Source organism: Typopeltis vanoorti, chromosome 11 (genome assembly GCF_054136105.1).
Source record: "Typopeltis vanoorti isolate ZY-2024b chromosome 11, IOZ_Tvanoo_1.0, whole genome shotgun sequence".
NCBI classification, from domain to species: Eukaryota; Metazoa; Arthropoda; class Arachnida; order Uropygi; family Thelyphonidae; genus Typopeltis; species Typopeltis vanoorti.
The window spans coordinates 59,241,260-59,258,695 of NC_143559.1; the positions used below are offsets into that span (position 1 = coordinate 59,241,260).

The 17,436-nt window shown below is 33.0% G+C and overlaps 1 protein-coding gene across 1 annotated transcript in view; it reads left to right on the top strand.

The window, feature by feature from the left end:
* Nucleotides 1-17,436, top strand: part of LOC150101616 (glycogen phosphorylase-like) — a 253,929-nt gene that overhangs the window by 117,913 nt on the left and 118,580 nt on the right. The window contains exon 4 of the mRNA XM_090399990.1: nt 11,485-11,616. Within this exon, the coding sequence (XP_090256116.1) occupies nt 11,485-11,616 (132 nt within the window). The remainder of the gene's footprint in view (nt 1-11,484; nt 11,617-17,436) is intronic.

A 17,436-nucleotide genomic window follows, 5' to 3' on the forward strand; every position in this document is an offset into this window, starting at 1 on the left:
AACCCCATGTTCTCTCTATAACATATTTCATGTAATTATTTATTAGCAACTATATAAATCCCACTTCCATCTTGCCATTATCCCTTTCCTCCCTCCAATCAATGTCCCCATAGTTAGTCTCCTATAATAATTGTTTGGCTTACACTCATTGTGCTTATTTGATGATACATGGCATCTACACAGGGAGGTGTGTGTGGGGGGGGGGACTGAAAAGTTTTGATAAATACCTAGAGCAACTGATATATCCTCATAGGTTCTTTCTTTCTTGTGGTTATAACAACATAAGTTATCTTCATAACTCTACTGCTAGTATGTTCTTTTGTGGTTATATCATTTGCTTTATCTCACACCAGACAGCCTCAAATGAACCATCTCCCTCAGACCTAAAATCCTCTTTTACTTCTAATTTTGTTGGTTATAATTCTTCAGCTATCATCAGTAATACATTACCTCCTGTCTTCTCTGTCCTCCCTGAAAATACAATACCCTTAACATCCTATCCCTGTAACTATATCATTTTCAAATCAACCAGGTCTCACTGATGCCTATAATTTTTGGCCAAGTCAAGCTGACCAATGCCAAAAAATTCTTCACCCTTATTCTTGATACTTCTTGTATTCATGTACATGCATTTGAACATCCCTTTGTATCCATAATCACCCTTGTGTAATGTCATTACCAACTCATTCAAGTCGGAAACTTGTGAAATCCCATTTGGCATTTCATTATTATTACTGTACACATGCTCATTTATCACAGGAATGGCTAGACACATGCTTGATTTCATCCTCCCTAATATCTCTAGTTTCCTGGTTTTGCACTTACACACTCTCACTGAATAATACTTTCTCCAAACATCGAATTCCAAAACCATTTAAAGTAGTCCATCAAGCATTTATAAATCCTTTCGTCCATCAAATTCACTCTATACATCAATAAACTGCGCACCATTCCTCCTGCACAATCTTCTCATTGACTGATTGGCAATCATGGCCCTTCTCAGTTCTGTAATATCATATGGAGGCAGCAGATTCACAATCTTTACTTTCTTACTCTTCATTTTTACTTCCACTGATAACTCCTGTGTATTTTCTCTCATTGTATATTTCTCACCTTTCAAATCATTTGTGCCTGTCAAAACAATTAACTCATTCTCTTCTTTCTTTTGCATACTTAAAGCTTTACTAACATCCTTTATCTTCACACCTGGAAAGCATGCTTTCGTCACTTTCTCATTAAGTTTACTTATTGAAGGATATTGAGCCTTACCTCTTATCATTGAATCCCCATACAATACTCTCTTTTTTACCAGTCTCTCACTATTATGCTTTTCCTATTCACATGTTCTTTCATTTTCTGTCTTCTGTTCCACATGCCAATCATTTCTCCAGTCACTTGAGCTCACATTTTGTCCTGTGCATGAGTCTGCATAAGCTTGCAATTTCTTTTCACACTAGCTTCTCATCATCCACATTTTACTTTCAACTACTTCCTTCAAACTCTCAGTCGTATTTTGTGCACTATCTTTCACTGCTTCCACTACATTCTCCACAACACTTTGACAAGGTTACAGGAAAATTCGTCGAAAATGCAATTCATCGAAAAACAATTCACCGAAAATTTAAAATTTTCGATAATGTTATGGTAAAAGTAATCCATTTAGAACAAAAACTGAACCATGTAAACAGCTTCTTGTACCAACAACTTCTACTAAGTAATTTAAGTCAGAGAGTTTTTGTAATACAGTACATAATTTGGACACATTATTCCTTTGTCGCCCCGAATTTAGCTGAACTGAAAACTGGAACGGTTCGACATTTTCTTGTAAAAGTTTCAAATAGCGAATCTGAGTAAAATTCATCCCATAATAATTGTTGTATTGAAGTCGCATATTACTACTAGCAACAACAATAATAATAATGAAGCCCGCATAGTTCAGTCGGTAAAAACGAAGCCGCTTAGTTAGAAAGACCTGGGTTGTTGGATCCCATTTACGCATAATTTTTATCAGTCCTGTTCTGCTAAAGGTAAGTTAGCAGGCATAATATACATACAGCTGGGCTTTTCTTCTGGAAACAGGCAAATCAGTCCCATGAACAGACATGAAACAGTTATCGGACAAGAAAGACTTTAAGAACCATATTATTCTATAATTTTTCCCTATGAAAGTAGCATTGTAATCTCCTTATTCACAGTTCAGGTTTTGTTCTAAATGGATCAATTTTCTCATAACATTTTCGAAAATTTTAAATTTTCGGTGAACTGTTTTTTTGATGAATTGCATTTGCAACGAATTGTTGTTCGATGAATTGCCTTTTTTTGAATTGTCTTTTGATGAATTGCCTTTTTTTGAATTGTCTTTTGATGAATTGCCTTTTTGATGAGCTCTCTGGATACCCTTTGACAATCCTGCCTTATAGGCAGAGTTATAGTTGACAATACTACAAATTTGATCTTTTTCTCTTAATCTTCAACTTCTGACATTCGGGAAATCTATTGTAATATTATTGTAATATATCTATTACAATAATATTACATTATATCTATTGTAATTGTAATAGATTACTGCTTAGTAATCTATTGATCAAAACTTTTATAATGAATAATCATTCTTTTCTCTACTTGTCTGACTTTTTCATCATTGTAATGAGAAGGATATTGAGCCTTGAGCTTCAGCTCCCTGTTTGCTACGTACAAAATCACTTTTATTAATATCTGTAATGTATAATATTGTTTCATAATATTTAAACAGTACTTAGCTATAATAATATATATATATATCTATATCTTTATATACATTTCTTATAATAGAATTATGTTTTTTATATGAATTAATGGGTGAATTGTAATATGCCATTTATTTACCATCTGTGATGCATTTGATTAATTGCACAATTTTTTTTGCTATTTCTGTAGTGCTTACAGCATGTACATTCACAATATCTATACTCTTTTCAGATATTCTTGCCATTTTGCTCCTTCGTTGAGGTTTATTTGAAATGTAGTAGGCTGAATAATTCAGATCTAACTAAACAGGGGAAAACAAAATTATAAGATTGCACAAATACTCAGTATGAAACAAGCACCTGACAGTATTTGAAGTGTACATAAAATTTGCAAAAACTAATGAAATGGAAACCCTACAAATATCTATATTACTTGAGAGAATATGTCTTTATCCAAGCAACTGAGTGCTACTTCTAAAACCAGTTGCATAAATTTCATTGCTGTTTTCTTTCTAAATTTCTTGTGCACAAAATTGTAATAGAGTTCCTAATGTAAAAACCTCTTTCATAGAGTGAATATTTAATCACATAAAATCGAAAATGTCATGTTCCCCTAAGGAAAGTTTCTCTTTATGATACGTAAAATATGATTGGCTTTCACTGTAATGAACACTGATACAACAAACATGCTCAATATAATAAACTATCAAAATATCTCAATTAGAGCTCCATAAATACAGTGGTAAAGAAAGTTCACTACAGGACTATTCAATGTAGCAAACTACACGTGGTCCCTATGAGTTTGCAATCTGAGATATTACTGTATTCATTTACTGAGTTGATGTAAGTTTTTTTAATTGATACTTACACAATAATATTTAAGTGTCAAGAATTGTCACATTCAATTATTATATTTCAATTAGATTAAGAAAATAAATTAGAATACAGCACATGAAAAACACTGCAGATTAGTAATGAATGCATCATTCTCAAAATTAATTTAAAAAATATGGCAGTAAAGTCATGTTTTTCACTGCATATATTTTTTAAATTACTTGTTAACTGAATTTATTTAACTGTTTGCTTATTATTAACAGACATCTGTAGAATCAGTGGGTACACCATGGGAGTTACCCAAACTTCAACTTATACAACAAATATGCATTCTGCCCATCCACTAATTTCCATGCAAGAAATCTACATTCTTGCTCACCACACAGCCATATAACTTTCATACTTTCAGAAATGGTCGAACCTCAGCCTCAATGTATATAATCCTTTATTTATCTAGTGAAATTTCTCATTAACTTCAGACATCTCGACTATATCTTCTTTTCTTTGCCTATTTTCTGAGCAGTGTGGTTCTCTCTCCTCTCCTCCATCTCATGCCAACAATTCAAGTTGTGTTATTGCCTTACTTACAGTCTGGATTTCCTTCAGAGTTTTTCATTGCCTCAGAAAAGAAACCAAGTGACGAAATTTATATACAGTAATCCAAATGTGGTCTTCATGACTCTTTCATCATGTCTCTTTTGAAATTTTGGTCTCTCCTTCAATCATAATCCCAAATCTCATTCATCTCCTGGAACACAGTGCATTACTATACATCCAAACATGTATCCATGTTTTACCACCCTTTTCCCTCAACAAAAGGGTGGTAGCTGATGAAATTGACATTAAAATAAATTCAACTTGCTTACACACTGAAATAAAGCTCCAGTCATTTGTTCAAGCTAACAGTTTATTTTAAATCTTCCTCAAGAGACCTTTAACATTAGCATCACTCCTTTATAATTTTCCCAATTTTATATCATCAGCAGCTAACTGAATAGCCACTGTTAAATTACATGATTTAACTTTCTATAAACATAAAGATATAAATATACTTGGGCAGCAAAAGGATGGAAATCAATATTAAATTACTTTATCTTAAATGAAAAGACACATCAAAGTTTTCTATTACTGTTAGTCTGCAGAGGATATGAAATAAGTAGTGATAATTTTCTTGTTAAAATAAAATTAAGATTACCATCTAAATGGTTACAAATAACAAGAACTTAAAAAAAAAAAAATTTAAAACATCATTTTATAAAACTAGATTATTAAAGGACACAAATACAATGGCTATATGAACAAAGAATTAACCAATATTTACATAAAATGAAGTGATGAAATAGAATGGCTTAATATAAATGATACTAAATACAGCAGCAAATGAAAGCTTAGGAAAGACCAAAAAATTCAATAAAAAGGAAAAAAAAACTGAAGATATGGGATGATATGATCAAAGAAATAATCAAAATAAAACAAGAAGCATATCATAAATGGTTAAGCAGTAAAAGATTAGAAGATGAAATAGAATATAAATAAATAAGCAGCATAGCTAAAAGAAAAGTCAGAAAAAGATAGAGAATCATGGAACAAATTTGTGCCTAATTTTAAGAGTTTGAAACATTTAAGTACACATACTAGAGGAAGCATAAAATTAGACACCAAATTGAAATTAGAGGAATTTCTAAATTTCTATACAGAATTGAGAAACAGACAAATATTAAAAAAAAAAAAAAAAAGATAACTAGCCAACATTCAGTGAAAGCGAAATGGAAATAACTAAAGAAGAATTAGAAATCAGCTTGAAAGAAACAGAAAATCACCTGGAGAAAAGTTAGGTTCAGAATTGCATAAATATGCAGGAATAAGGTTTAAGGAAAGACTCTTTTTATTTTTAAATAAAATATATATTCAACAAGTTCATCATTCAACATTCATCAATAAAATGGAAAAAAGCAATAGTGATCCCTATTTTTAAAAAAAGTAATAGAGATGACCCTAAAAACTGTAAAGGTATAAGTATACTAAATTCCTGTTATTAAATATAAAGCAGAATTTTAAACGACAAACTAATAAAATATTCCAAAGGCTTTATTTTAGATGTACAAATTGGATTTAGAAAAGAACTATCATGTATAGACCTGGCCTTTTGATAATACAGAAAAGAAGAGAATACAATTTAGAAATACACATTACATTTATTGACTTTGAAAAAGCATCTGATAAAGTAAAAAGAAGTATTTTATTTAACATATAAAAAGAAAGACAAATACCAAATAGTATTCTAAATGCTATCATAAGTATATATAAAAATAATCAAATCCAAATAAGATTAAATTATGAACTATCATATCTGAGAGATATAAATCAAGGAGTCCAACAAGGATGTCCCCTTTCAGCAACTCTTCTTATTATTTCATTTAAATAAATATTAAAATAGAATAAAAATTCCCATCAAGGGAACTTTCTCCTACTATAAACAATCTTCTTTCTGCTGATAATCAAATAATAATTACAAATTCTGAAGATAACTTACAGGAAATAGCCAAAGATTATGGAATGATAAAATCAACAACAACAAAAAAAAAAATATTGGCCTTTAAAGGACAAGATCCAATAAGAACTAAAATAGTGATAGACAACAAGATTTTTGAACAGGTGGATTCATTTAACTATCTAGGATTTTTGATTACATATGAAAAAGATATAAACCTAAAAGCTGTGAAATATTTAAAAATAACAGGTGTAATCAACTCTGTATTTAAACCTAATCTAGTTAAAAAAAAAACAAACTAGGTTAAAAGTATATAATACATTAGCCATATCAGTCTTATTGTATGGAAGTGAAATCTGGTTAATAAAACAAAAAGACAAACAAAGATTAATAACATTTGAAATGTGAAATTTATGAGAAAAACTACAAAGTATACTCTATTTGATTACAAAAGAAATGAAGAAAATATGAAAAAAACTAAACCAGGAATCAGTAATAGAAAAAATTAAAGAAATATAAATATAAATGGATGGAACATGTTGAAAGAATGAAAACAGAAAGATTACCGAAACAAGTATTAAGTAGTTTCAACAATGACTTCTGAGGTCAAAACAGGCCATTGTAGGCCTAAATCTGTGAAAAGTATGATGATGAAATTGCATGATGTGTCATTGATAAATAACTTGGTAGCATAGAAACCTTCTTCAAACCTTCCTCCACACACAACTTGCTGGTATCTGTCAGAAACCAGTCTGCCATCCAACTCACTAATTTGTTATCTATCTGTGGCAATTTATGCACTAACTTGCCATATAACAGTTTGTGAGTTGGATGGATTTTATTCTGAAAATAACTTTTTCAGAATAAAAATATCACCAAATTTTATTATTTATTTATTATGTACAAAAAATTTAAGTAAAGTAATGCAGTATCTACATATAAATAAATTTATAATCAAATGTGTTTGTATAAATTCTTTGTAAAAAGTTATAAACATCTTGCAGTTTGTCCAAGTCTGACAACATATGCCTGAGGGTATACGGCTCAACCAAATGGTAAAAATGTCATTTCTCTCTCATGTCCAGTGTGGGCAATCCACCAGAATATAACAAATGGTGAGACGTGTATTGCATTTTTTCCAACATGCATCTTATTCTTATTAACTGAGCTAATGACCCACCCATGAGGGTGGGTCATTAGCCCTCAGTAAATAAGAATGCATAAGATGACAATCACCTATGCAGAGCCTAGCAAGGACAACTTCCTCTCTTTTGGTTCTGTGTTGATTAGACTGCCAATACTTAATCTCATGTAATTTGTTTGTCAATGCTTCCTGCCATTGGATAATTACCTTTGCTCTTATAAGCTGTCTGCATAAGGGACTGTCAAACAGTATGTGGAAAAAGTAGGAGCTGATCTTGCAGCTGCAGTTTCATTTCCTTTAATTCCAACATGGCTGGGAATTCAGCACAATTAAATGTCGATATTAAGGGTCTTCATTTTGTGCATCAGTTGTAAAGCCTCACAGAGTAACGAGATGGCCTGTCAAGAACTCAGTGAGTCTGTATAAATTACACACTTGTGCATATATATACAGGGTGTTCGGGATAAATTTGACAGTTTCGTAAGGAAAAAGAAAATCTTCTTTGTATCTATTAAATTTAATGAATTGACAAAAAAACATTACAGGCAGAGTTAATTACAATACTATCAACAAGATTTACTCAAAATAACCACCATTAGCATCGATCACAGCTTCAATTCTGCTTCGGAACCTCGAACAAGCTGATGCTACAGTCTCCCTGGGAAGGGCCGCAAAAACTGTTTTAATTTTATCCATTAACTGGGCTTTTGTATTACTGGAAGTGCGATTGGTGTCTTTTTCAACTGCGCCCCATACAAAATAATCCATGGGGTTAAGGTCTGGGGAGTTTGGAGGCCAAACATTTGGACTGGTGAAGTCGTAGAAATTTTCAGACAACCATTTTTGACTTTTCCCAGAGGTGTGGCAAGGGGCCGAATCCTGCTGCCATACATACGGCCTACCATTGGCTACCCTTGTTATCCAGGGCTTGACTACAGTTAGCAACTCCACGAACAAAGCCCGAATTCCAATGCCAGGGTTCTTCAACACCTGTTCCTGCAGATTTGCGAGGAATTCTGCTGTATGAACGCAATCAGATCGTCTGCTAGGGATCTTTCTTCTTGCTACATCCTCGTAGTCACCATTGCAAGTCTCTAGTTCATGCCTGATTGTTTTTACTGTATTCAGGGAGCATTGGGCAGCAGTCGTAATATCCTTATTTTGATGGCGGGCACGAATCATCATGATACAAGTTATTCTCTTCCATGATTCAGGTGGGTTCCAGCTATCCATCCTTTCTGACATCTTGTATATGAATGAAGAAGGGTCCAAACTTTTAAATGAAGAGAAGTGTGTGTTAATACATGTAACTTACGGAAAAATATAATTAATTATAAATATGTCAAATTTATCCCGAACACCCTGTGTGTGTATATATATGTGTGTATATATATATATATATATATATGCATATATACTTGCAATAGCAAGAAATATCATTCAGCACTCCATTCTGTAGAGGGGATCAAGTACAAAGGATATTCAGTGCTTTTTTTTTTTGCACTTTTTCCTAATTTGATGAATTTGTATAAGGAATGCAAGCTTTCTGTTAAAGATGAGTTCCAAGAACTTGGCATCTAGTGCTACTGGAATAATACTTTGTCCCATTTTTAAATCAGGATCTAGGTTGTAGGATATGTTTTTGGCAGAAGTGTACACAGACAGTTTTTTTTTTTCAAACCTGAACCCATTACTAAAAGCCCATGAAGAGACACTGATTGCTTGTTGAAGTTGTCTTTCAGTTATCCTCATATTGCAGGAGTGACCTCAAATTGTGAAGTCATTGACATAAGAACAATTGACAAATAAGAAAGCATATCTTATACATGTTTCTAAATTAACTCTATGGTCCAATTGTGATTGGTGCCTGCAAAAGCCACACTGTGTGTTGGAAAGAAGTTTGTTGCTTTCTAGGTACCAGAGAAGCGTTGCAATTACCATTTTTTTCCAACGCCTTATAAAGACAGCTGGTCAGAGCAGTAGGACGACAATTGTTTGCTTGTGTCAGATCTTTTCCTGGTTTTGGGATGGCAATAACAATTAACTTAATGCCAAGAATCCAAAAATTCCTGTGTAATTATTCTGTTGTGTAGTAAGAGAAAGAGATCCATACAAGGTAATGGAAAATATTTTATCATTTCATAATGGATGTCATCAGGACCTTGCTGCACTAGGGTTAGACAGTAAAACATCTCTTTTTGGTTCCTCCTTAATGAGTGACTGATTGTATCACTCTAACCCATTGGTAGAAAACCTTAGCCACTGTTTCTCTTGTTGCTCTTTCAATATTCAAAAGTCAAGAGGATATGAAGCTGCTGCTGAGATTCTTGCATAATTTTCTCCTGAAGTGTCTACAATAATTTGGGATAAGCAGATACAGAACACACTGTTTACAAGGTAAACAGTGTGTTCTGTATCTGCCTTACATTTTCCAAATTTTATCCCATATAATTTTTGCACTGATGGTTTCATTAATCGGTGATGTAAATTGGATACATGATTGTTTTTGACATCTCACAGAAGCATTAGCAAGGTCATCTCCTCCTATAAACTTTCAACATCTTTCTCTAAATCCAGAGTAATTTAATAAAAAGGTGGCCCACCGTTTGGCAGCTCCTATAGGAGGAGATGACCTTGCTAATGCTTCTGCCTGGTATCTCCACTTGGGCCTGGCTCCCACTGAAGAGACCTCAATAAAGGTCGAAACTAGTCTGGGTAGTGGCCCTTCCCTTAATGCATAACATTATACATATCCACAAGGAGATGTGTTTTGCATTATGGGAGATACTGAGATAGGAGTGTTGGTAGCTTGCTCCACCTTTGCAAGGAGTTGCCCTGGTGTTGTACCACTTTACCCCAGTCTTGAAGATACTTTCAGGTGTAAACTTTGTTTGCACACACTTGGATAAAGGATTAAACTAAATTTATTATAGTCTGATCAAGTGAAAAATAAACTTTCAAAACCTTTTGAATAAAGAAGGATGACATTTTCCTTATTGGCATTTCACCTGTTGCATTGATGATGAGAAATGATCTTCCTGACATTTAACACCTGACATGATCTTCCTGACAGCTGAGATCACTGTGATACCAGTGATTTGTACTGGCATCACATCTTTTGTTTCTTGCATTTGTTATCAAATGATGTGTGTATGGTATCAGTGCTTGTTTGGGACCTTTTTAGGACCTTGAAACATTTCAGAATGAAAAAATTCATGCTCAAGAGATTTTTTTGTTCAGTGCTAGAGCTCTCCACCCACCACTGAGCCACACATTTGGACATTGCCTATACTCTCGAGTGCAGTAATTGCTTGCCTGACTGGCAAGAACAAAACCAGCCTTGAGCCCTGTCCTCAGACCATGGAGTAGGACACTTAATGCAATATTCTGACCCTTGCAGACAAGCCCATTAGCAGGTTGATCCTGGCTGGGCTATCTGGGACTGCTCGTCCTACTGAAGTAGAGGCCAAAGTAGTACAGAACTGCCAGGATCTCTCTCCCCTTCCCCATTTCTGGATGTCCAAGGGTCACTCCACATGGCAAACACATTGGCAGGGCATTGGATCACAGTGATGGTGGTCTGGAAGAAAGGACAGTAAAAAAAAAAAAAAATCAGAAGTAAAGTGAAGAATATGGAAAGAAAAGTAAAGAAGAAGAAAGTAAGAATGAAAAGGGCCAGTACCATCACTGAGAGTTCCCCTCCACCATTAGGTTCAGTACAGAAATTTAATGCATGACAAAGGGAAGTAAGTGTGCTTTGACTTGTCTCAAAGTTAATACCATTATTTAACTTTATAATTTTGCATTTCAAGTGATTTATTTATGTTTGCTTGTAAGCCCACACTGTGCTATGTGTTTTTGAAACCAAATTCAGATGAATTACAATTGTTAGCCCTTATTCTTATTGTCTGCTTGATGTGCTATATGCATCCTGTGACTGTTTTGTCTCTCTTGTAGAATGAAAAACTAGAATTTATGGAATGAAAACCTTTGTATGAGACCAGCTAACTCGCCTTCAATCGAAAAGTCTCGTTAAAGGTTCTTCACATCCAGCTAGGATTTGAACCCAAAATAGCAGTCAGTACTGACTAAGCTATGAAGGTTTTGCATTTAAAGCAAATATGATATATTTATAGATCATAAGATTTCAAATGGAATATATTATGCATATAAATTTATTTATATACATAATATAAATGTTTATAAATATAAATTTCTTTTTTGATAACAATAGATAATTAAATAGCAATTGAAATGACTAATTTGCATGTTAATATTTTCATTATCAGGTAGAAGAACCAGATGACTGGTTGAGATTTGGAAATCCATGGGAAAAAGCCAGGCCAGAATATATGTTGCCTGTCAATTTCTATGGTCGTGTAGAAAAAACACCCAGAGGAATGAAATGGGTAGATACTCAGGTATGTGATCAGTGTTCATTAAGCTTATTGAAAGTTTATTTTTCACTTGGTTAGAATATAATAAATTTAGTTTAATCCTTTATCCAAGTGTGAGCAAACAAAGTTTGTGCCTGAAAGTATCTTCAGGACTGGGGTAAGGTGGTACAACACCAGGGCGACTCCTTGCAAAGGTGGAGCAAGCTACCAACACTCCTATCTCAGTATCTCCCATAATGCAAAACACATCTCCTTGTGGAAATGTTTAATGTTATGCATTAAAGGAAGGGCCACTACCCAGACTAGTTTCGACCTTTATTGAGGTCTCTTCAGTGGGAGCCAGGCCCAAGTGGAGATACCAGCCAGAAGCATTAGCAAGGTCATCTCTACCTATAAGAGTTGCCAAATGGTGTGCCACCTTTTTAATAAATTACTCTGAATTTAGAGAAAGATGTTGAAAGCTTATTTTTCACTTGGTTAGAATATAATAAATTTAGTTTAATCCTTTATCCAAGTGTGAGCAAAGTTTGCGCCTGAAAGTATCTTCAGGACTGGGGGTAAGGTGGTATAACACCGGGGCGACTCCTTGCAAAGGTGGAGCATGCTACCAACACTCCTATCTCAGTATCTCCCATAATGCAAAACACATCTCCTTGCAGAAATGTCTAATGTTATGCAGTAAGGGAAGGGCCACTACCCAGACTAGTTTCGAACTTTATTGAGGTCTCTTCAGTGGGAGCCAGGCCCATGCATAACATTAGACATTTTCGCAAGGAGATGTGTTTTGCATTATGGGAGATACTGAGATAGGAGTGTTGGTAGCTTGCTCCACCTTTGCAAGGAGTCGTCCTGGTGTTGTACCACCTTACCCCAGTCCTGAAGATACTTTCAGGCGCAAACTTTGTTTGCTCGCACTTGGATAAAGGATTAAACTAAATTTATTATATTCATTAAGCTTACTAGCTTAAATACTGTAAAAACTTAGTATTTGTGCAATATTATTGAATATTATTTTGTGTAATCATATTTATAAAGGCTGCAGAGATTCCATGGAACTTCTGATGATTCTCTGATATTGAAAAATTTAAATAACTATTCTTTTCTGTTTTTAATGTTCAAATTGTATTTTCAAATATACAAAAATGTTTTTAATTGGGACTTGAAGTGAAAATTCAGATCTTTGGAAAATGAAAAACTTTTTTGGCAATCATGTTTTGTATAAAGAACATAATACCAAAGAAAATCAAACAGCAGATTGACAAATACTTTATTGGAATCTTCTTTTCATTCTGTAATTAAAAGGTACTGCAGTAATATTTAAAAGTGGGTGAAGGATGCCATCTAAAGCTTAACTTCACTTGAGAACAGCAGTCATGCTTCTGTCACATAGAATATGGCCATAAGTCTTAATATGATTAAAGATCATATATTAACTGTTAAAATCAAAACAGTTGATAATATTCTTAACCTTTTATGGTACCATAATTGCAGTTTCCTTTTTTACTGCATTTCATTTTCTTACAGTAAATTTGATTCATCATTGGAATTTTTAAAGTTCCAATGATTTTTTGCAGAAACAGGTCAGTTGAAATGGCAACCACATAACCTACAAAATGATACTGTTGGATTCTAATTATGTAGAAAATAGAATAAATGTTGTTTGATTCAGAATCCAACATGATTTTCCGTCATAGGAACTGTGTTTGTAGATATTATTTGGTGTAAATGGCATGAATTATAATTGATATTGTGTAACTACTTTAATTATGTCAAATATTTAATTGCTTAATCAAAGAAATGTGTTAATGGTAAATAGATTCTGTATTAAATGTTATTAAGCTGTTTTATTTATTGTTATGTCAATATTCTAAGAATTTATATTTGTGATTTAACTACGCATTTATTGAAATGTGATCATTCTATTTATTCCTTTTGTAAAAGCTTAATGTTATGTAATAACTCAATGTAGTTGTATAGCGTAATGTAACATTCGCGAGAATGTTTACGTCTATCGGTTGTCATGGAGACGCGTGAAAATAAACGGGCGCATGTGAAGGGAGCGTTTGTGGAGAAGAGAGAAAATAGATATGCAGTTGTAAGTGAAAGTCGGAACGGAACTTTGGAACTATAAGGTAGCAAGGAAGTAAACTAAAGAAGTAGATGTAATTAAAAGGTTCTTAGGGAAGAATTGAGTAGATATTTTTTTCATAAGTGAATCTTATAGTTGGCTGAAAGCAAAGTCAGCCGTAGTAATAAAGGAAATTATTGCCGTAATCGGATAATTAGAGAACTGGACATTCAAAGAAGAATTCTGAATAAATCCAGTCAGTCTACAATTACGACTTATTTCTATACTACGAAAAAAGGAATTGTACGGAGTTAAACTAGTTGATGAATGAAAATAAGAATAATTAATGTACCTTATAGTTGCTATCTGGAGTTTTTGAAGCGCGATTAGTAATGTTTTAGTTATTTAGTGTTTCGCAAGTGTGATAAATACAATTTGAAAGTGTGCTCACAAAAATTGGAAGTACTGAAGATTATTTCTGGTAAGGACAGTCCTATTAGTTTATTTCAGTGTATGCAGATTTAAGTATTAGTTCCGTTGCGCTGTTTCTAAAATTTAACTGTAGCTTACCATCGAGGCTGAGAGTTGAAAATATAGACATTGAAGTGATATCTACCGTGGTTAGTGCCTGTTACGAGTTAATCGTAGAGTATAATTGAGAGATACAAGGAAACTGATTAATTAAGAATTTCTATTGTAGTAAATTGAGTAAAGAAACTTTGTGATTCTGAAACTGTATTTGTATGTGAAAGTTTGGAAGATTGATTTATTGTGAATGACTTGACCTGATGTACTAGCTTGACTGAGTTGTCATATTTAAAAGTGGAATACATGTATTTGTTATATAACCATATATTAAATGTTTTGTTTGTTAATTTAAATATTGTGTTTGCCTGAATTTCTTTTTACTGCACCGTTCACAAAAATTCGGATCTAGCGGGAATCCCAGAAGGAAAGAAAATAAATACCATCGGCCTGAATGAGTGAAAAGACTGCCAACTAATTTTGAATTAATCTTACTAATTCACATAGACTTATCTAAGGATAGAGTGGCGCAGTATAATAGAAATTTCTCTACCCTTAGATCAGTGATTAATTTGCAATTAGTTTTCCTTTATTTTATGAAAGTGACTTTTAGCAAGATGGCGGATTTAGAACATAACATAAAAATAGAACGTCACGACAATACCAAATATGAAATTGTAAAAATATTTTGACGACCGGTTGTTTTTAAATGAATCGTGGAAATTATCTGTTAATACGATAGAGCTATACTCTCATTGCTTCTTCAATCAGCTGATAAAAGTTTTCTATGTGAAATAGCCAGAATGTAAGAGCACATTTATTATTTAATTATTCATGTCTCTTGTAATAGTGTTATCAGTGAACTAGGAAGTAATGCCAAAGCTTGCTATTATATCATTCTCTTTTTCTTTTTTTTTTTATTCTTTAATTTGGAAATAAAATATGAAATCCTTTTGATGTATAAAAGATGTGCACCTGTGATTGAAGACATTGATTTAGCTGAGTTAGCTCTGAAGATGCTATTGTTGCAGTAGAGAAATATTAGCTTAATAAACATAAAATTTTTACTAATTTGTTTCAATTCGTTAACAATATTGAATGTTATGGCAAAACGTGAGCTTAAAATCTAAAATTAATTTTCTTTATAGAGGAATAATTTGGAAATGGACAATGGACTATGAGAAACTGTTATTGAAATCATGTTTTACAAAATCAAATCACATTCCTGAGATGTTAAGTTGCTGAAGGTTCTGCCAACTTGATTATAAAGATAAGAGACATTCAAATTGGCTTTGGCTCATACTGTTAATCAGAAAGCAGTAAGTTACTTCTTGACTAACTGCCTATTGCCAAACATGATTTAGATTTACTGATAAAAAAAAAAAAGCCTTATAAACACATTGTGAAATAGCTTTAATGAAGAACTCTGATATTGTTTATGCGATTTCTGATCAATCTGTTGTTTAGCCCTTAAAATTAAGCAAAAACTAATCAGTTCTTTAAAAAAAAAAAAAAAAAAAAAAAAAACCATACAATATGCCTTCTTACTATCTTTAAATGGGTAACTAATATTTCTGGTCATCCTCCACTACTAATAAGAAAAGAAGTTTTAGCCAACTGCATGGAATTTGCGGTTGCTTTTAAATGAATTTTAGAAATTTTCTTTGCCTTTTTAACTATATCATCAGTATCAAGAGAAGTAGCTATTAATAAATGAGGTTAACAAGTTTTGTATTGAGAAAATATCCTGAGTGATAGCATTTGAACCTATAGCTATTTGAAGGCTAGCTTCAAATACTAACATTTCTAAAAGCAGTAAAGCAAGAGAGACAAAATCATCATGAATTTCTCTGAACATCATAGAAAATTGTCCCTTGTATCATGTGATTGAATCACAAATAAATTACCTTCTGATGATTCTGTACTATATCATGCCAGAAAGTTAAATACAATGTAGGAGAATATCACATCTTCGAATAAAGATTCATTGATATAACTCTACATCTTTCATGAAGCACGAAACATTTATGAATTGTTAAAAGATTAATAAACCTAGAATTCCATTCTACTCAATATTCAAACATATATGGAATTACCAAATACTTATCTAATTATACTTGCCAAGAAATTATATTGGTTAATCCTTTATCTTGGTGTAAGCAAAATTGAAGTATCTTCACATGCAACCTTGACTTACACTTGGATGAAGAATTAAACAAAAATATAATTTCTCATCATCATCAAATTCCTGACACGTACAATCAAGGAGTGTACAGGATATGATAGTACTACATGAAAAATTTACTTCATTACTAACTTCCTATCTACAATTTTCCTTGAAATCAGTCTGTTACTTGTCAAGACTCCAACATTATCAGATCTTATATTTCTATCATCTAAGGCACTTTGTACCATATCAATCCACCTATATCTTGGTCTTCCTCTGGGTCGTTTTCCTGCCAACCTGGCAGAGAACACTTGTTTTGCAAATCTTTATTCGCCCATTCTGTTCAAGTGACCATACCACCTGAGATTAGCTCTACTAATGCATTTCTGGATGCTGACAATGTCAAGTTCTTTCCTAATATCCTCGTTTTTAATATGATATTGCCATTGATGCCATCTGTTCATGGCTCTAATCATTCTCAGGACTCTCATATCTGCCGTCTCTAGTCTTTGGTCAAGTGTTTTACTTCTGACCCAGTTCTCAGATCCATAAGTTAAAACTGGTTTGAACACTGTCTTGTATACAGCTAATTTAGTGTTCCGACTGATTTCTCTCTTATTCCATATGAATTTATTCAGTTGACTTCCTACCATACCAGCTTTGTTGATTCTGTTGTCTATTTCCATATTTAATTTACCATCTTCATTAAAAATCGTGCCTAAGTAGCTGAATGTTTTACTTGTTCCACAGGTTCTCCATTCACAACACAGTTGACATTTTCAACAATTCTACCTATTTTCATTGTCTTTGTCTTTTTATTGCTGACCTTCATACCATATCTATTACAACATTTATTCAATTTAGTCAGGGAATCTTGCAAACTTGTAACGGATTTATTTAGAAGTATAACATCGTCCACATAAAGCAAAGAGCTGACATTAACATCTCCAATTCTGATATCATGTTTAATACCACTTTCCTTCATAATGTGATCCATATAGATAATGAATAACAGAGGGGATAATGTACATCCTTGTCTCACACCAGATTTAACATTAAACCATCTTCCTGTACTTCCTTCAAT